Source organism: Petromyzon marinus, unplaced genomic scaffold, assembly GCF_048934315.1.
Source record: "Petromyzon marinus isolate PM22_M1 ecotype Great Lakes invasive population unplaced genomic scaffold, UKy_Petmar_22M1.pri1.0 PM_Scaffold_48, whole genome shotgun sequence".
Classification (NCBI taxonomy): Eukaryota; Metazoa; Chordata; class Hyperoartia; order Petromyzontiformes; family Petromyzontidae; genus Petromyzon; species Petromyzon marinus.
In genome coordinates this window covers 561,900-579,940 of record NW_027423479.1, presented here as the reverse complement: position 1 = coordinate 579,940, position 18,041 = coordinate 561,900, and the positions used below count along the sequence as shown (strand labels likewise).

General features: G+C 49.6%; 1 protein-coding gene across 1 annotated transcript in view; it reads left to right on the top strand.

The window, feature by feature from the left end:
* Window positions 1–833: 833 nt before the first annotated feature.
* LOC116938205 (uncharacterized) overlaps window positions 834–18,041 on the top strand; it is a 27,118-nt gene continuing 9,910 nt past the window's right edge. Inside the window, exons 1-5 of the mRNA XM_076064483.1 lie at window positions 834–948; window positions 5,918–6,005; window positions 10,940–11,025; window positions 14,775–14,967; window positions 17,631–17,900. Of these exons, the coding sequence (XP_075920598.1) occupies window positions 14,863–14,967; window positions 17,631–17,900 (375 nt within the window). The 5' untranslated portion in view covers window positions 834–948; window positions 5,918–6,005; window positions 10,940–11,025; window positions 14,775–14,862. The remainder of the gene's footprint in view (window positions 949–5,917; window positions 6,006–10,939; window positions 11,026–14,774; window positions 14,968–17,630; window positions 17,901–18,041) is intronic.

Sequence of the window (18,041 nt, the reverse complement as noted above, 5' to 3'; positions counted from 1 at the left end):
TGGTAGTGGTAGTAGTGGTGGTTGTTGGTGGTGGTTGTGGTGGTGGTTGTGGTGGTGGTAGTCGTGGTTGTGGTGGTGGTAGTGGTGTTAGTGGTGGTAGTGGTGGTGGTGGTAGTGGTGGTAGTGGTAGTAGTGGTGGTTGTTGGTGGTGGTTGTGGTGGTGGTTGTGGTGGTGGTGCGACTGAGAAGGGTTTTGGACTCCTTCATTCAACGACCCATGTCGACCCAGGCGCTACTGAGGAGTGGGGGGCACGGCGGGTTCAGTGGTGGGGGGCCTGGCGAGAGTGGGGGGCAGCCGGGCGTGTTGAGTAGTGGGGGGCAGGGTGGTGGGGGGCACCTGGGCGTGTTGAGTAGTGGGGGGCACCCGGGCGTGTTGAGTAGTGGGGGGCAGCCGGGCGTGTTGAGTAGTGGGGGGCAGGGTGGTGGGGGGCAGGGTAGTGGGGGGCAGCCGGGCGTGTTGAGTAGTGGGGGGCAGGGTAGTGGGGGGCAGCCGGGCGTGTTGAGTAGTGGGGGGCAGCCGGGCGTGTTGGGTAGTGGGGGGCAGGGTGGTGGGGGGCAGGGTAGTGGGGGGCAGCCGGGCGTGTTGAGTAGTGGGGGGCAGGGTAGTGGGGGGCAGCCGGGCGTGTTGAGTAGTGGGGGGCAGCCGGGCGTGTTGGGTAGTGGGGGGCAGGGTGGTGGGGGGCAGGGTAGTGGGGGGCAGCCGGGCGTGTTGAGTAGTGGGGGGCAGGGTAGTGGGGGGCAGCCGGGCGTGTTGAGTAGTGGGGGGCAGCCGGGCGTGTTGGGTAGTGGGGGGCAGGGTGGTGGGGGGCAGGGTAGTGGGGGGCAGCCGGGCGTGTTGAGTAGTGGGGGGCAGGGTAGTGGGGGGCAGCCGGGCGTGTTGGCGGTGCTTCGCGAGGCGCTCCACAAAGTCGTCAGCGTCGTGGCCAACACCGCCTGGGACGAGAGCGCGTGAGTGGTCTACTGTATGTGTGTACTGTATGTACTGTATGCACTGTATGTACTGTCTGTGTGTGTACTGTCTGTACTGTCTCTGTGTGTACTGTCTGTGTGTACTGTCTGTACTGGCTGTGTGTACTGTCTGTGTGTACTGTATGTGTGTACTGTCTGTGTACTGTCTGTGTACTGTCTGTGTGTACTGTCTGTGTGTACTGTCTGTGTACTGTCTGTGTGTACTGTCTCTGTGTGTGCTGTCTGTGTGTACTGTCTGTGTGTACTGTGTGTACTGTCTGTGTGTACTGTATGTACTGTCTGTGTGTACTGTCTCTGTGTGTACTGTCTCTGTGTGTACTGTCTCTGTGTGTACTGTCTGTGTGTACTGTCTGTGTCTACTGTCTCTGTGTGTACTGTCTCTATGTGTACTGTCTCTGTGTGTACTGTCTCTGTGTGTACTGTCTCTGTGTGTACTGTGTGTGTGTACTGTCTCTGTGTACTGTCTCTGTGTGTACTGTCTCTGTGTGTACTGTGTGTGTACTGTCTCTGTGTACTGTCTCTGTGTGTACTGTCTCTGTGTGTACTGTGTGTACTGTCTGTGTGTGTACTGTCTGTACTGTCTCTGTGTGTGTACTGTCTATGTGTACTGTATGTACTGTCTGTGTATACTGTCTGTACTGTCTGTGTGTACTGTCTGTACTGTCTGTGTGTGCTGTCTGTGTGTGTACTGTCTGTACTGTCTCTGTGTGTGCTGTCTGTGTGTGTACTGTCTGTACTGTCTCTGTGTGTACTGTCTGTACTGTCCGTGTGTGTACTGTCTGTGTGTACTGTCCGTGTGTGTACTGTCTGTGTGTACTGTCTGTACTGTCTGTACTGTGTGTACTGTCTGTACTATTTGTGTGTACTGTCTGTGTGTACTGTCTGTACTGTCTGTGTGTACTGTTTGTGTGCACTGTCTGTACTGTCTGTGTACTGTCTGTACAGTCTGTACTGTCTGTCTGTACTGTCTGTACTGTCTGTATTGTCTGTGTGTACTGTGGGTACTGTCTCTGTGTGTACTATATGTGTGTGTACTGTCTCTGTGTGTACTGTCTGTGTGTACTGTCTGTGTGTGTACTGTATGTGTGTACTGTCTGTACTGTCTATACTGTCTGTGTGCACTGTGTGTACTGTCTCTGTGTGTACTGTATGTGTGTGTGTACTGTCTCTGTGTGTACTGTCTGTGTGTACTGTCTGTGTGTGTACTGTATGTGTGTACTGTCTGTACTGTCTGTACTGTCTGTGTGTACTGTATGTGTGTGTACTGTCTCTGTGTGTACTGTCTGTGTGTGTACTGTATGTGTACTGTCTGTACTGTCTGTGTGTACTGTGTGTACTGTCTCTGTGTGTACTGTATGTGTGTGTACTGTATGTGTGTGTACTGTTTCTGTGTGTACTGTCTGTGTGTACTGTCTGTGCGCACTGTCTGTGTGTACTGTGCGCACTGTCTGTGTGTACTGTCTGTAATGTCTGTCTGTACTGTCTGTAATGTCTGTGTGTGTACTGTCTGTGTGTACTGTCCGTGTGTGTACTGTCTGTACTGTCTGTACTGTGTGTACTGTCTGTACTATTTGTGTGTACTGTCTGTGTGTACTGTCTGTACTGTCTGTGTGTACTGTTTGTGTGCACTGTCTGTACTGTCTGTGTACTGTCTGTACAGTCTGTACTGTCTGTCTGTACTGTCTGTACTGTCTGTATTATCTGTGTGTACTGTGGGTACTGTCTCTGTGTGTACTATATGTGTGTGTACTGTCTCTGTGTGTACTGTCTGTGTGTACTGTCTGTGTGTGTACTGTATGTGTGTACTGTCTGTACTGTCTGTACTGTCTGTGTGCACTGTGTGTACTGTCTCTGTGTGTACTGTATGTGTGTGTACTGTCTCTGTGTGTACTGTCTGTGTGTACTGTCTGTGTGTGTACTGTATGTGTGTACTGTCTGTACTGTCTGTACTGTCTGTGTGTACTGTATGTGTGTGTACTGTCTCTGTGTGTACTGTCTGTGTGTACTGTCTGTGTGTGTACTGTATGTGTACTGTCTGTACTGTCTGTGTGTACTGTCTCTGTGTGTACTGTATGTGTGTACTGTCTGTACTGTCTGTGTGTACTGTGTGTACTGTCTCTGTGTGTACTGTATGTATGTGTACTGTCTCTGTGTGTACTGTCTGTGTGTAATGTCTGTACTGTCTCTGTGTACTGTCTGTGTGTGTACTGTGTGTACTGTGTGTGTACTGTCTGTGTGTACTGTCTCTGTGTGTACTGTATGTGTGTACTGTCTGTACTGTCTGTGTGTACTGTGTGTACTGTCTCTGTGTGTACTGTATGTATGTGTACTGTCTCTGTGTGTACTGTCTGTGTGTAATGTCTGTACTGTCTCTGTGTACTGTCTGTGTGTGTACTGTGTGTACTGTGTGTGTACTGTCTGTGTGTACTGTCTCTGTGTGTACTGTCTGTGGACTGTCTCTGTGTGTACTGTCTGTGTGTACTGTCTCTGTGTGTACTGTGTGTACTGTCTGAGTGTGTACTGTCTGCACTGTCTGTGTGTACTGTCTGTGTGTACTGTCTGTGTGTACTGTCTGTGTGTACTGTCTGTAATGTCTGTGTGTACTGTCTCTGTGTGTACTGTCTGTGTGTGTACTGTCTCTGTGTACTGTCTCTGTGTGTACTGTCTCTGTGTGTACTGTCTCTGTGTGTACAATCTGTGTACTGTCTCTGTGTACTGTCTCTGTGTGTACTGTCTCTGTGTGTACTGTCTGTGTACTGTCTGTGTGTGTACTGTCTGTACTGTCTCTGTGTGTACTGTCTCTGTGTACTGTCTCTGTGTGTACTGTCTCTGTGTGTACTGTCTCTGTGTACTGTCTCTGTGTGCTGTCTCTGTGTGTACTGTCTGTCTGTACTGTCTCTGTGTACTGTCTCTTTGTACTGTCTCTGTCTGTACTGTCTGTGTGTGTACTGTCTCTGTGTGCTGTCTCTGTGTACTGTCTGTGTGTGTACTGTCTATGTGTGTACTGTCTCTGTGTACTGTCTGTGTGTGTACTGTCTCTGTGGGTACTTTGTGTACTGTCTGTGTGTGTACTGTCTGTGTGTGTACTGTCTCTGTGTGTACTATCTCTGTGTATACTGTCTGTACTGTCTCTGTGTGTACTGTTTCTGTGTGTACTGTCTGTACTGTCTCTGTGTGTACTGTCTCTGTGTGTACTGTCGCTGTGTACTGTCACTGTGTGTACTGTGTGTACTGTCTCTGTGTACTGTCTCTGTGTGTACTGTCTGTGTGTGTACTGTGTACTGTCTCTGTGTGTACTGTCTGTGTACTGTCTCTATGTGTACTGTCTGTGTGTGTACTGTCTCTGTGTGTACTGTCTCTGTGTGTACTGTCTCTGTGTGTACTGTATGTGTGTACTGTCTGTACTGTCTGTGTGTACTGTGTGTACTGTCTCTGTGTGTACTGTATGTATGTGTACTGTCTCTGTGTGTACTGTCTGTGTAATGTCTGTACTGTCTCTGTGTACTGTCTGTGTGTGTACTGTGTGTACTGTGTGTGTGTACTGTCTGTGTGTACTGTCTGTGTACTGTCTCTGTGTGTACTGTCTGTGTGTACTGTCTCTGTGTGTACTGTGTGTACTGTCTGCGTGTGTACTGTCTGCACTGTCTGTGTGTACTGTCTGTGTGTACTGTCTGTGTGTGTACTGTCTGTGTGTACTGTCTGTACTGTCTGTGTGTACTGTCTCTGTGTGTACTGTCTGTGTGTGTACTGTCTCTGTGTACTGTCTCTGTGTGTACTGTCTCTGTGTGTACTGTCTGTGTACTGTTTCTGTGTACTGTCCCTGTGTGTACTGTCTCTGTGTGTACTGTCTGTGTACTGTCTGTGTGTGTACTGTCTGTGCTGTCTCTGTGTGTACTGTCTCTGTGTACTGTCTCTGTGTGTACTGTCTCTGTGTACTGTCTCTGTGTGCTGTCTCTGTGTGTACTGTCTGTCTGTACTGTCTCTGTGTACTGTCTCTGTGTACTGTCTCTGTCTGTACTGTCTCTGTGTGTACTGTCTCTGTGTGCTGTCTCTGTGTACTGTCTGTGTGTGTACTGTCTATGTGTGTACTGTCTCTGTGTACTGTCTGTGTGTGTACTGTCTCTGTGTGTACTGTGTGTACTGTCTGTGTGTGTACTGTCTCTGTGTGTACTGTCTGTACTGTCTCTGTGTGTACTGTCTCTGTGTACTGTCTGTACTGTCTCTGTGTGTACTGTCTCTGTGTACTGTCACTGTGTGTACTGTGTGTACTGTCTCTGTGTACTGTCTCTGTGTGTACTGTCTGTGTGTGTACTGTGTACTGTCTCTGTGTGTACTGTCTGTGTACTGTCTCTATGTGTACTGTCTGTGTGTGTACTGTCTCTGTGTGTACTGTCTCTGTGTGTACTGTCTGTGTGTACTGTGTGTACTGTCTGCGGGTGTACTGTCTGTGTGTACTGTATCTGTGTGTACTGTCTGTACTGTCTCTATGTGTACTGTCTGTGTGTGTACTGTGTGTACTGTCTCTGTGTGTACTGTCTGTGTACTGTCTCTGTGTGTACTGTCTGTGTGTGTACTGTCTCTGTGTGTATTGTCTGTACTGTCTGTGTGTACTGTCTGTGTGTGTACTGTCTGTGTGTACCGTATCTGTGTGTACTGTCTCTGTGTGTACTGTCTGTGTGTACTGTCTCTGTGTGTACTGTCTCTGTGTGTACTGTCTGTACTGTCTGTGTGTACTGTCTCTGTGTGTACTGTCTGTACTGTCTGTGTGTACTGTCTGTGTGTACTGTCTGTGTGTACTGTATCTGTGTGTACTGTCTCTGTGTGTACTGTCTGTGTGTACTGTCTCTGTGTGTACTGTCTCTGTGTGTACTGTCTGTACTGTCTGTGTGTACTGTCTCTGTGTGTGCTGTATCTGTGTGTACTGTCTCTGTGTGTACTGTCTGCACAGGGCGGAAGTGCATGGTGTGGACCAGCTGCGGTGCCTGGAGCAGCAGTACACGGACTCCCTGCAGACAGACGACAAATCACAGGAACACGTTAGTACTGTGTGTGTACTGTGTGTGTGTACTGTGTGTACTGTGTGTGTGTACTGTGTGTACTGTGTGTGTGTGTACTGTGTGTACTGTGTGTGTACTGTGTGTGTACTGTGTGTACTGTGTGTGTACTGTGTGTACTGTGTGTACTGTGTGTGTACTGTGTGTGTGTACTGTGTGTGTACTGTGTGTGTACTGTGTGTGTGTCTGTGTGTGTGTATCTGTGTGTGTGTACTGTGTGTGTGTACTGTGTGTACTGTGTGTGTGTGTACTGTGTGTACTGTGTGTGTACTGTGTGTGTACTGTGTGTACTGTGTGTGTACTGTGTGTACTGTGTGTACTGTGTGTGTACTGTGTGTGTGTACTGTGTGTGTACTGTGTGTGTACTGTGTGTGTACAGTGTGTGTACTGTGTGTACTGTGTGTGTGTACTGTGTGTACTGTGTGTGTGTGTACTGTGTGTACTGTGTGTGTACTGTGTGTGTGTGTGTGTACTGTGTGTGTGTACTGTGTGTACTGTGTGTACTGTGTGTGTGTACTGTGTGTACTGTGTGTACTGTGTGTGTACTGTGTGTGTGTACTGTGTGTGTGTACTGTGTGTGTGTGTGTACTGTGTGTGTGTACTGTGTGTACTGTGTGTACTGTGTGTGTACTGTGTGTGTGTACTGTGTGTGTACTGTGTGTGTGTACTGTGTGTGTACTGTGTTTGTACTGTGTGTGTATACTGTGTGTATACTATGTGTGTGTACTGTGTGTGTGTACTGTGTGTACTGTGTGTACTGTGTGTCTGTACTGTGTGTGTACTGTGTGTGTATACTGTGTGTACTGTGTGTGTACTGTGTGTGTACTGTGTGTACTGTGTGTGTACTGTGTGTGTGTACTGTGTGTACTGTGTATGTACTGTGTGTGTACTGTGTGTGTACTGTGTGTATTGTGTGTGTGTAATGTGTGTACTGTGTGTGTACTGTGTGTACTGTGTGTACTGTGTGTGTGTACTGTGTGTACTGTGTGTGTGTAATGTGTGTGTACTGTGTGTGTACTGTGTGTACTGTGTGTGTGTACTGTGTGTACTGTGTATGTACTGTGTGTGTGTACTGTGTGTGTACTGTGTGTACTGTGTGTGTACTGTGTGTGTACTGTGTGTGTACAGTGTGTGTACTGTGTGTGTGTACTGTGTGTACTGTGTGTGTGTGTACTGTGTGTGTACTGTGTGTGTGTACTGTGTGTGTACTGTGTTTGTACTGTGTGTGTATACTGTGTGTATACTATGTGTGTGTACTGTGTGTGTGTACTGTGTGTACTGTGTGTCTGTACTGTGTGTGTACTGTGTGTGTATACTGTGTGTATACTGTGTGTACTGTGTGTGTACTGTGTGTGTGTACTGTGTGTACTGTGTGTGTGTACTGTGTGTGAACTGTGTGTGTACTGTGTGTGTGTACTGTGTGTACTGTGTATGTACTGTGTGTGTACTGTGTGTGTACTGTGTGTACTGTGTGTACTGTGTGTGTGTACTGTGTGTGTGTACTGTGTGTACTGTGTGTGTGTAATGTGTGTGTACTGTGTGTGTACTGTGTGTACTGTGTGTGTGTACTGTGTGTACTGTGTATGTACTGTGTGTGTGTACTGTGTGTGTGTACTGTGTGTACTGTGTGTGTGTACTGTGTGTACTGCATGTACTGTGTGTGTGTACTGTGTGTACTGTGTGTGTGTACTGTGTGTGTACTGTGTGTGTACTGTGTACTGTGTGTGTGTACTGTGTGTACTGTGTATGTACTGTGTGTGTACTGTGTGTGTACTGTGTGTGTGTACTGTGTGTACTGTGTGTACTGTGTGTGAACTGTGTGTGTGTACTGTGTGTGTGTACTGTGTGTACTGTGTATGTACTGTGTGTGTACTGTGTGTGTACTGTGTGTACTGTGTGTGTGTAATGTGTGTACTGTGTGTGTACTGTGTGTACTGTGTGTACTGTGTGTGTGTACTGTGTGTGTGTACTGTGTGTACTGTGTGTGTGTAATGTGTGTGTACTGTGTGTGTACTGTGTGTACTGTGTGTACTGTGTGTGTGTACTGTGTGTACTGTGTATGTACTGTGTGTGTACTGTGTGTGTACTGTGTGTGTACTGTGTGTGTACAGTGTGTGTACTGTGTGTGTACTGTGTGTACTGTGTGTGTGTGTACTGTGTGTGTACTGTGTGTGTGTACTGTGTGTGTACTGTGTTTGTACTGTGTGTGTATACTGTGTGTATACTATGTGTGTGTACTGTGTGTGTGTACTGTGTGTACTGTGTGTCTGTACTGTGTGTGTACTGTGTGTGTATACTGTGTGTATACTGTGTGTACTGTGTGTGTACTGTGTGTGTGTACTGTGTGTACTGTGTGTGTGTACTGTGTGTGTACTGTGTGTGTGTACTGTGTGTACTGTGTATGTACTGTGTGTGTACTGTGTGTGTACTGTGTGTACTGTGTGTGTGTACTGTGTGTGTGTACTGTGTGTGTGTAATGTGTGTGTACTGTGTGTGTACTGTGTGTACTGTGTGTACTGTGTGTGTGTACTGTGTGTACTGTGTATGTACTGTGTGTGTGTACTGTGTGTGTGTACTGTGTGTACTGTGTGTGTGTACTGTGTGTACTGCATGTACTGTGTGTGTGTACTGTGTGTACTGTGTGTACTGTGTATGTACTGTGTGTGTACTGTGTGTGTACTGTGTGTACTGTGTGTGTGTAATGTGTGTACTGTGTGTGTACTGTGTGTACTGTGTGTACTGTGTGTGTGTACTGTGTGTGTGTACTGTGTGTACTGTGTGTGTGTAATGTGTGTGTACTGTGTGTGTACTGTGTGTACTGTGTGTACTGTGTGTGCTGTGTATGTACTGTGTGTGTGTACTGTGTGTGTACTGTGTGTGTACTGTGTGTGTACTGTGTGTGTACAGTGTGTGTACTGTGTGTGTGTACTGTGTGTACTGTGTGTGTGTGTACTGTGTGTGTACTGTGTGTGTGTACTGTGTGTGTACTGTGTTTGTACTGTGTGTGTATACTGTGTGTATACTATGTGTGTGTACTGTGTGTGTGTACTGTGTGTACTGTGTGTCTGTACTGTGTGTGTACTGTGTGTGTATACTGTGTGTATACTGTGTGTACTGTGTGTGTACTGTGTGTGTGTACTGTGTGTACTGTGTGTACTGTGTGTGTGTACTGTGTGTGAACTGTGTGTGTGTACTGTGTGTGTGTACTGTGTGTACTGTGTATGTACTGTGTGTGTACTGTGTGTACTGTGTGTGTGTACTGTGTGTGTGTACTGTGTGTACTGTGTGTGTGTAATGTGTGTGTACTGTGTGTGTACTGTGTGTACTGTGTGTGTGTACTGTGTGTACTGTGTATGTACTGTGTGTGTGTACTGTGTGTGTGTACTGTGTGTACTGTGTGTGTGTACTGTGTGTACTGCATGTACTGTGTGTGTGTACTGTGTGTACTGTGTGTGTGTACTGTGTGTGTACTGTGTGTGTACTGTGTACTGTGTGTGTGTACTGTGTGTACTGTGTATGTACTGTGTGTGTACTGTGTGTGTACTGTGTGTACTGTGTGTGTGTACTGTGTGTACTGTGTATGTACTGTGTGTGTGTACTGTGTGTGTGTACTGTGTGTACTGTGTGTGTGTAATGTGTGTGTACTGTGTGTACTGCATGTACTGTGTGTGTGTACTGTGTGTACTGTGTGTGTGTACTGTGTGTGTACTGTGTGTGTACTGTGTGTGTACTGTGTGTACTGTGTGTGTGTACTGTGTGTACTGTGTATGTACTGTGTGTGTGTACTGTGTGTGTGTACTGTGTGTACTGTGTGTGTGTAATGTGTGTGTACTGTGTGTACTGCATGTACTGTGTGTGTGTACTGTGTGTACTGTGTGTGTGTACTGTGTGTGTACTGTGTGTGTACTGTGTGTACTGTGTGTGTACTGTGTGTGTGTACTGTGTGTGTGTACTGTGTGTGTGTACTGTGTGTACTGTGTGTGTGTACTGTGTGTGTTCTGTGTGTATACTGTGTGTACTGTGTGTGTACTGTGTGTACTGCATGTACTGTGTGTGTGAACTGTGTGTACTGTGTATACTCTGCGTGTGTACTGTGTTTACTGTGTGTGTACTGTGTGTACTGTGTGTACTGTGTTTACTGTGTGTATACTGTGTGTGTACTGTGTGTGTACTGTGCGTGTACTGTGTGTGTGTGTGTGTGTCCTGCATGTACTGTGTGTCAACTGTGTGTGCTGTGTGTGTGTACTGTGTGTACTGTGTGCTGTGTGTGTATTGTGTGTGTCTACTGTGTGTATACTGTGTGTGTACTGTGTGTGTACTGTGTGTGTGTACTGTGTGTGTGCACTGTGTGTACTGTGTGTACTGTGTGTGTGTACTGTGTGTGTACTGTGTGTACTGTGTGTGTGTGCTGTGTGTGTGCTGTGTGTACTGTGTGTGTATACGGTGTGTGTACTGTGTGTGTACTGTGTGTGTGTACTGTGTGTGTACAGTGTGTGTACAGTGTGTGTACTGTGTGTACTGTGTGTGTACAGTGTGTGTACGGTGTGTGTACTGTGTGTGTACAGTGTGTGTACGGTGTGTGTACTGTGTGTACAGTGTGTGTACTGTGTGTACTGTGTGTACAGTGTGTATAGTGTGTGTACAGTGTGTGTACTGTGTGTACTGTGTGTGTACAGTGTGTGTACGGTGTGTGTACTGTGTGTGTACTGTGTGTACAGTGTGTGTACTGTGTGTGTACAGTGTGTGTGCTGTGTGTACTGTGTGTACAGTGTGTGTACTGTGTGTGTACTGTGTGTGTACAGTGTGTGTACGGGGTGTGCACAGTGCGTGTATTGTGTGTACAGTGTGTGTACAGTGTGTGTACAGTGTGTGTACAGTGTGTACTGTACGTGTGTACTCAGCGTGCTCTCCGTCAGGCCCTCATCACCTCTCTGCGTCTCCATCTGCGAGACCCCCAGCGGCCCCTCCCCTCGTCCCCACACCGCGACCGGGACGCCTCTAGGTACGCTGAGCCAGAAACAGTCTGGGGTGAGCGTCTGTGGTGAGTGTCTGTGGTGAGTGTGGTGAGTGTCTGTGGTGAGTGTCTGTGGTGAGTGTGGTGAGTGTCTGTGGTGAGTGTCTGTGGTGAGTGCCTGTGGTGAGTGTCTGTGGTGAGTGTCTGTGGTGAGTGTGGTGAGTGTGGTGAGTGTCTGTGGTGAGTGTCTGTGGTGAGTGTGGTGAGTGTATGTGGTGAGTGTCTGTGGTGAGTGTCTGTGGTGAGTGTCTGTGGTGAGTGTCTGTGGTGAGTGTCTGTGGTGAGTGTGGTGAGTGTCTGTGGTGAGTGTCTGTGGTGAGTGTCTGTGGTGAGTGTGGTGAGTGTCTGTGGTGAGTGTGGTGAGTGTCTGTGGTGAGTGTCTGTGGTGAGTGTCTGTGGTGTCTGTGGTGAGTGTCTGTGGTGAGTGTCTGTGGTGAGTGTCTGTGGTGTCTGTGGTGAGTGTCTGTGGTGAGCGTCTGTGGTGAGTGTCTGTGGTGAGTGTCTGTGGTGAGTGTGGTGAGTGTCTGTGGTGAGTGTCTGTGGTGAGCGTCTGTGGTGAGCATCTGTGGTGAGTGTCTGTGGTGAGTGTCTGTGGTGAGTGTCTGTGGTGAGTGTGGTGAGTGTCTGTGGTGAGTGTCTGTGGTGAGTGTCTGTGGTGAGTGTGGTGAGTGTGGTGAGTGTCTGTGGTGAGTGTCTGTGGTGAGTGTCTGTGGTGAGTGTGGTGAGTGTCTGTGGTGAGTGTGGTGAGTGTCTGTGGTGAGTGTCTGTGGTGAGTGTCTGTGGTGTCTGTGGTGAGTGTCTGTGGTGAGTGTCTGTGGTGAGTGTCTGTGGTGTCTGTGGTGAGTGTCTGTGGTGAGCGTCTGTGGTGAGTGTCTGTGGTGAGTGTCTGTGGTGAGTGTGGTGAGTGTCTGTGGTGAGTGTCTGTGGTGAGCGTCTGTGGTGAGCATCTGTGGTGAGTGTCTGTGGTGAGTGTCTGTGGTGAGTGTCTGTGGTGAGTGTGGTGAGTGTCTGTGGTGAGTGTCTGTGGTGAGTGTCTGTGGTGAGTGTGGTGAGTGTGGTGAGTGTCTGTGGTGAGTGTCTGTGGTGAGTGTGGTGAGTGTCTGTGGTGAGTGTCTGTGGTGAGTGTGGTGAGTGTCTGTGGTGAGTGTCTGTGGTGAGTGTCTGTGGTGAGTGTGGTGAGTGTCTGTGGTGAGTGTCTGTGGTGAGTGTCTGTGGTGAGTGTCTGTGGTGAGTGTCTGTGGTGTCTGTGGTGAGTGTCTGTGGTGAGTGTGGTGAGTGTCTGTGGTGAGTGTCTGTGGTGAGTGTCTGTGGTGAGTGTCTGTGGTGTCTGTGGTGAGTGTCTGTGGTGAGTGTCTGTGGTGAGTGTCTGTGGTGAGTGTGGTGAGTGTCTGTGGTGAGTGTCTGTGGTGAGTGTCTGTGGTGAGTGTGGTGAGTGTGGTGAGTGTCTGTGGTGAGTGTGGTGAGTGTCTGTGGTGAGTGTCTGTGGTGAGTGTCTGTGGTGAGTGTGGTGAGTGTCTGTGGTGAGTGTCTGTGGTGAGTGTGGTGAGTGTCTGTGGTGAGTGTCTGTGGTGTCTGTGGTGAGTGTCTGTGGTGAGTGTGGTGAGTGTGGTGAGTGTTTGGGGTGAGTGTCTGTGGTGAGTGTCTGTGGTGAGTGTCTGTGGTGAGTGTGGTGAGTGTCTGTGGTGAGTGTCTGTGGTGAGTGTGGTGAGTGTCTGTGGTGAGTGTCTGTGGTGTCTGTGGTGAGTGTCTGTGGTGAGTGTGGTGAGTGTGGTGAGTGTTTGGGGTGAGTGTCTGTGGTGAGTGTCTGTGGTGAGTGTCTGTGGTGAGTGTCTGTGGTGGGTGTGGTGAGTGTCTGTGGTGAGTGTCTGTGGTGAGTGTCTGTGGTGAGTGTGGTGAGTGTCTGTGGTGAGTGTCTGTGGTGAGTGTGGTGAGTGTCTGTGGTGAGTGTGGTGAGTGTCTGTGGTGAGTGTCTGTGGTGAGTGTGGTGAGTGTCTGTGGTGAGTGTCTGTGGTGTCTGTGGTGAGTGTCTGTGGTGAGTGTCTGTGGTGAGTGTCTGTGGTGAGTGTCTGTGGTGAGTGTCTGTGGTGAATGTCTGTGGTGAGTGTCTGTGGTGAGTGTCTGTGGTGTCTGTGGTGAGTGTCTGTGGTGAGTGTCTGTGGTGTCTGTGGTGAGTGTCTGTGGTGAGTGTCTGTGGTGAGTGTGGTGAGTGTCTGTGGTGAGTGTGGTGAGTGTCTGTGGTGAGTGTCTGTGGTGAGCGTCTGTGGTGAGTGTCTGTGGTGAGTGTGGTGAGTGTCTGTGGTGAGTGTCTGTGGTGAGTGTCTGTGGTGAGTGTGGTGAGTGTGATGAGTGTCTGGGGTGAGTGTCTGTGGTGAGTGTCTGTGGTGAGTGTCTGTGGTGAGTGTCTGTGGTGAGTGTGGTGAGTGTGATGAGTGTCTGGGGTGAGTGTCTGTGGTGAGTGTCTGTGGTGAGTGTCTGTGGTGTCTGTGGTGAGTGTCTGTGGTGAGTGTGGTGAGTGTGATGAGTGTATGGGGTGAGTGTCTGTGGTGAGTGTCTGTGGTGAGTGTGGTGAGTGTGATGAGTGTCTGTGGTGAGTGTCTGTGGTGAGTGTCTGTGGTGTCTGTGGTGAGTGTGGTGAGTGTCTGTGGTGAGTGTCTGTGGTGTCTGTGGTGAGTGTCTGTGGTGAGTGTCTGTGGTGAGTGTCTGTGGTGAGTGTCTGTGGTGAGTGTGGTGAGTGTCTGTGGTGTCTGTGGTGAGTGTCTGTGGTGAGTGTCTGTGGTGAGTGTCTGGGGTGAGTGTGGTGAGTGTCTGTGGTGAGTGTCTGTGGTGAGTGTCTGTGGTGAATGTCTGTGGTGAGTGTCTGTGGTGTCTGTGGTGAGTGTCTGTGGTGAGTGTCTGTGGTGAGTGTCTGTGGTGAGTGTGGTGAGTGTATGTGGTGAGTGTCTGTGGTGAGTGTCTGTGGTGAGTGTGGTGAGTGTCTGTGGTGAGTGTCTGTGGTGTCTGTGGTGAGTGTCTGTGGTGAGTGTCTGTGGTGAGTGTCTGTGGTGAGTGTGGTGAGTGTGATGAGTGTCTGTGGTGAGTGTCTGTGGTGAGTGTCTGTGGTGTCTGTGGTGAGTGTGGTGAGTGTCTGTGGTGAGTGTCTGTGGTGTCTGTGGTGAGTGTCTGTGGTGAGTGTCTGTGGTGAGTGTCTGTGGTGAGTGTCTGTGGTGAGTGTGGTGAGTGTCTGTGGTGTCTGTGGTGAGTGTCTGTGGTGAGTGTCTGTGGTGAGTGTCTGGGGTGAGTGTGGTGAGTGTCTGTGGTGAGTGTCTGTGGTGAGTGTCTGTGGTGAATGTCTGTGGTGAGTGTCTGTGGTGTCTGTGGTGAGTGTCTGTGGTGAGTGTCTGTGGTGAGTGTCTGTGGTGAGTGTGGTGAGTGTATGTGGTGAGTGTCTGTGGTGAGTGTCTGTGGTGAGTGTGGTGAGTGTCTGTGGTGAGTGTCTGTGGTGTCTGTGGTGAGTGTCTGTGGTGAGTGTCTGTGGTGAGTGTCTGTGGTGAGTGTGGTGAGTGTATGTGGTGAGTGTCTGTGGTGAGTGTCTGTGGTGAGTGTGGTGAGTGTCTGTGGTGAGTGTCTGTGGTGAGTGTCTCACTCATTTGTACCCACCCCCCCACCACCACCCCCCCACCACCACCCCCCCACCACCACCCCCCACCACCACCCCCCCACCACCACCCCCCCACCACCACCCCCCCACCACCCCCCAGGGTGTTGGTGAGCTCCCTGCAGGCTCTGTGTACCCAGCTGGGCCCCTGCCGCCCTGCCCACGTGGGGTGGTCTGGGAGGGGGCGGTGTATGGGCGGTGGCGGTGAGCCCCGGGCCCCCGCCTTGGGGGGGCTCACGGAGCCTGCAGCTCTGGAGGCAGAGCTGCAGGCAGCTCGAGCGGACGCCCTGGCGCAGGTGGGTGGGGGGGGGGGGGGTCCGGAACGTCGGGCTTCGCGGTATTTGTGGGTGTTGTTGTTGTTGTGGGTGTTGTTGTTGTTGTGGGTGTTGTTGTTGTGGCTGTTGTTGTTGTCGTGGTGGTTGTGGTGGTTGTCGTGTGGTGGTTGTCGTTGTGGTTGTTGTGGTGGTTGTTGTGACTGTCGTTGTGGTTGTTGTTGTGGTTGTTGTGGCTGTTGTTGTGGTGGTTGTTGTCGTGGTTGTTGTTGTGGTGGTTGTTGTGGCTGTTGTTGTGGTGGTTGTGTTGGGTGATGTTGTGGTTGTTGTTGTGGCTGTTGTTGTGGTGGTTGTGGTGGTTATTCTGGTGGTCGTTGTGGTGGTTGTTGTGGTTGTTGTGGCTGTTGTTGTGGTTGTTGTTATGGTGGTTGTAGTGGTTGTTGTTGTGGTGGTTGTTGTGGTTGTTGTTGTGTCTGTTGTTGTGGTGGTTGTAGTGGTTGTTGTTGTGGTGGTTGTTGTTGTGGTTGTTGTTGTGGTTGTTGTGGCTGTTGTTGTGGTGGTTGTTGTCGTGGTTGTTGTTGTGGTGGTTGTTGTGGCTGTTGTTGTGGTGGTTGTGTTGGGTGATGTTGTGGTTGTTGTTGTGGCTGTTGTTGTGGTGGTTGTGGTGGTTATTCTGGTGGTCGTTGTGGTGGTTGTTGTGGTTGTTGTGGCTGTTGTTGTGGTTGTTGTTATGGTGGTTGTAGCGGTTGTTGTTGTGGTGGTTGTTGTGGTTGTTGTGTCTGTTGTTGTTGTGGTGGTTGTGGTTGTTGTTGTTGTGGTTGTTGTTGTGGTTGTTGTGGTGGTTGTTGTTGTGGCTGTTGTGGTTGTTGTTGCGGGTGTTGTTGTTGTGGTGGTTGTTGTTGTGGCTGTTGTGGTTGTTGTTGTGGGTGTTGTTGTGGGTTTTGTTGTGGTTGTTGTGGTGGTTATTGTGGTTGTTGTTGTGGTTGTTGTGGTGGTTGTTGTTGTGGCTGTTGTGGTTGTTGTTGTGTGTGTTGTGGTGGTTGTTGTTGTGGCTGTTGTGGTTGTTGTTGTGGGTGTTGTTGTTGTTGTGGGTGTTGTTGTGGTTGTTGTGGTGGTTATTGTTGTGGCTGTTGTGGTTGTTGTTGTGGGTGTTGTTGTGGTTGTTGTGGTTGTTGTAGTTGTTGTTGTTGTTGTGGTGGTTGTTGTTGTGGGTGTTGTAGTTGTTGTTGTGGTTGTGGTAGTTGTTGTGGTGGTGGTTGTTGTAGTTGTTGTTGTTGTTGTGGTTGTTGTTGTGGTTGTTGTAGTTGTTGTGGTTGTTGTTGTGGTTGTTGTGAGTGTTGTTGTTGTAGTTGTGAGTGTTGTTGTAGTTGTTGTTGTAGTTGTTGTTGTGGTTGTTGTGAGTGTTGTTGTTGTAGTTGTGAGTGTTGTTGTTGTGGTTGTTGTGGTTGTTGTTGTGGTTGTGGCTGTAGTTGTAGTTGTTGTTGTGGGTGTTGTTGTTGTGGTGGTTGTTGTTGTTGTTGTAGTTGTGTTTGTGGTTGTAGTAGTTGTTGTTGTGAGTGTTGTTGTTGTAGTTGTTGTAGTTGTTGTAGTTGTTGTAGTTGTTGTTGTTGTTGTTGTGAGTGTTGTTGTAGTTGTAGTTGTTGTGGTTGTGGTTGTGAGTGTTGTTGTTGTAGTTGTTGTAGTGGTTGTTGCGGTTGTTGTACTAGTTGTTGTTGTAGTTGTTGTGGTTGTTGTTGTTGTTGTTGTTGTTGTGAGTGTTGTTGTGGTTGTTGTTGTAGTAGTAGTTGTTGTAGTTGTTGTTGTGGTTGTAGTTGTTGTAGTTGTTGTTGTAGTTGTTGTTGTTGTTGTGAGTGTTGTAGTTGTTGTTGTGGTTGTGAGTGTTGTTGTAGTTGTTGTAGTTGTTGTTGTTGTTGTGAGTGTTGTTGTTGTAGTTGTTGTTGTTGTTGTAGTAGTTGTTGTTGTAGTAGTTGTTGTTGTGAGTGTTGTTGTTGTAGTTGTTGTTGTGAGTGTTGTTGTTGTGAGTGTTGTAGTTGTTGTTGTTGTTGTTGTGAGTGTTGTAGTTGTTGTTGTTGTGGTTGTTGTGAGTGTTGTGGTTGTAGTTGTAGTTGTTGTTGTTGTTGTGGTTGTGGTTGTAGTTGTTGTAGTAGTTGTTGTTGTTGTTGTGAGTGTTGTTGTTGTGAGTGTTGTTGTTGTAGTTGTTGTTGTGGTTGTGGTTGTAGTTGTTGTAGTAGTAGTTGTTGTTGTGAGTGTTGTTGTTGTAGTTGTTGTAGTTGTAGTTGTTGTTGTTGTGAGTGTTGTTGTAGTTGTTGTTGTTGTTGTGGTTGTGAGTGTTGTAGTTGTAGTTGTTGTTGTGGGTGTTGTAGTAGTAGTTGTAGTGGTTGTTGTTGTTGTTGTTGTAGTTGTTGTGAGTGTTGTTGTGGTTGTGGTTGTAGTTGTAGTTGTTGTTGTGGTTGTTGTTGTTGTGAGTGACGCCCTTTCGCAGGTGCGGTGGGGGGGGGTCGCTGACTCGTCGGACTTGGCGGAGTCCGTGTCGTCATCGCTGCTCTCACTGCAAGCCCCGCCCCTCACATCCCCCCCCTCGCCCCTCCCCTCACATCCCCCCCCGCCCCTCCCCTCACACCCCCCGCCCCCTCCCCTCACACCCCCCCTCGCCCCTCCCCTCACACCCCCCCCCGCCCCCCCCCCAGACCAGTGAGCTACATCAGCGAGCTGCGTCTCTCCGCACAGCCCTCCGCTCGGTGGGGGCGGCCCCCCCCAACCCGGGGGGCCCCGAGGGGGCCCTGGGGGCCACGGGGGCCCTGGGGGGGTCCCTGGGGGCCCAGGCTGGGTCCCTGGGGGCCCAGGCTGGGGCCCTGGGGGCCCAGGCTGGGGCCCTGGGGGCCCAGGCTGGGGCCCTGCGTGCTCAGGGCATGGAGGAGCGGACAAAGCACCGGCACACAGAGACAGCGCTAGCTAAGGTGGGGGGGTGGTGGTGGTGGGGGGGGTGGTGGGGGGGGGGTGGTGGGGGGGTGGTGGGGGGGTGAAGGGGGAGGGGCGTGGGTGTGGGGAGTGGTGGTGCAGTGGTTAGCACCGCGCTTCTAACCCGGGGCGACTACCCA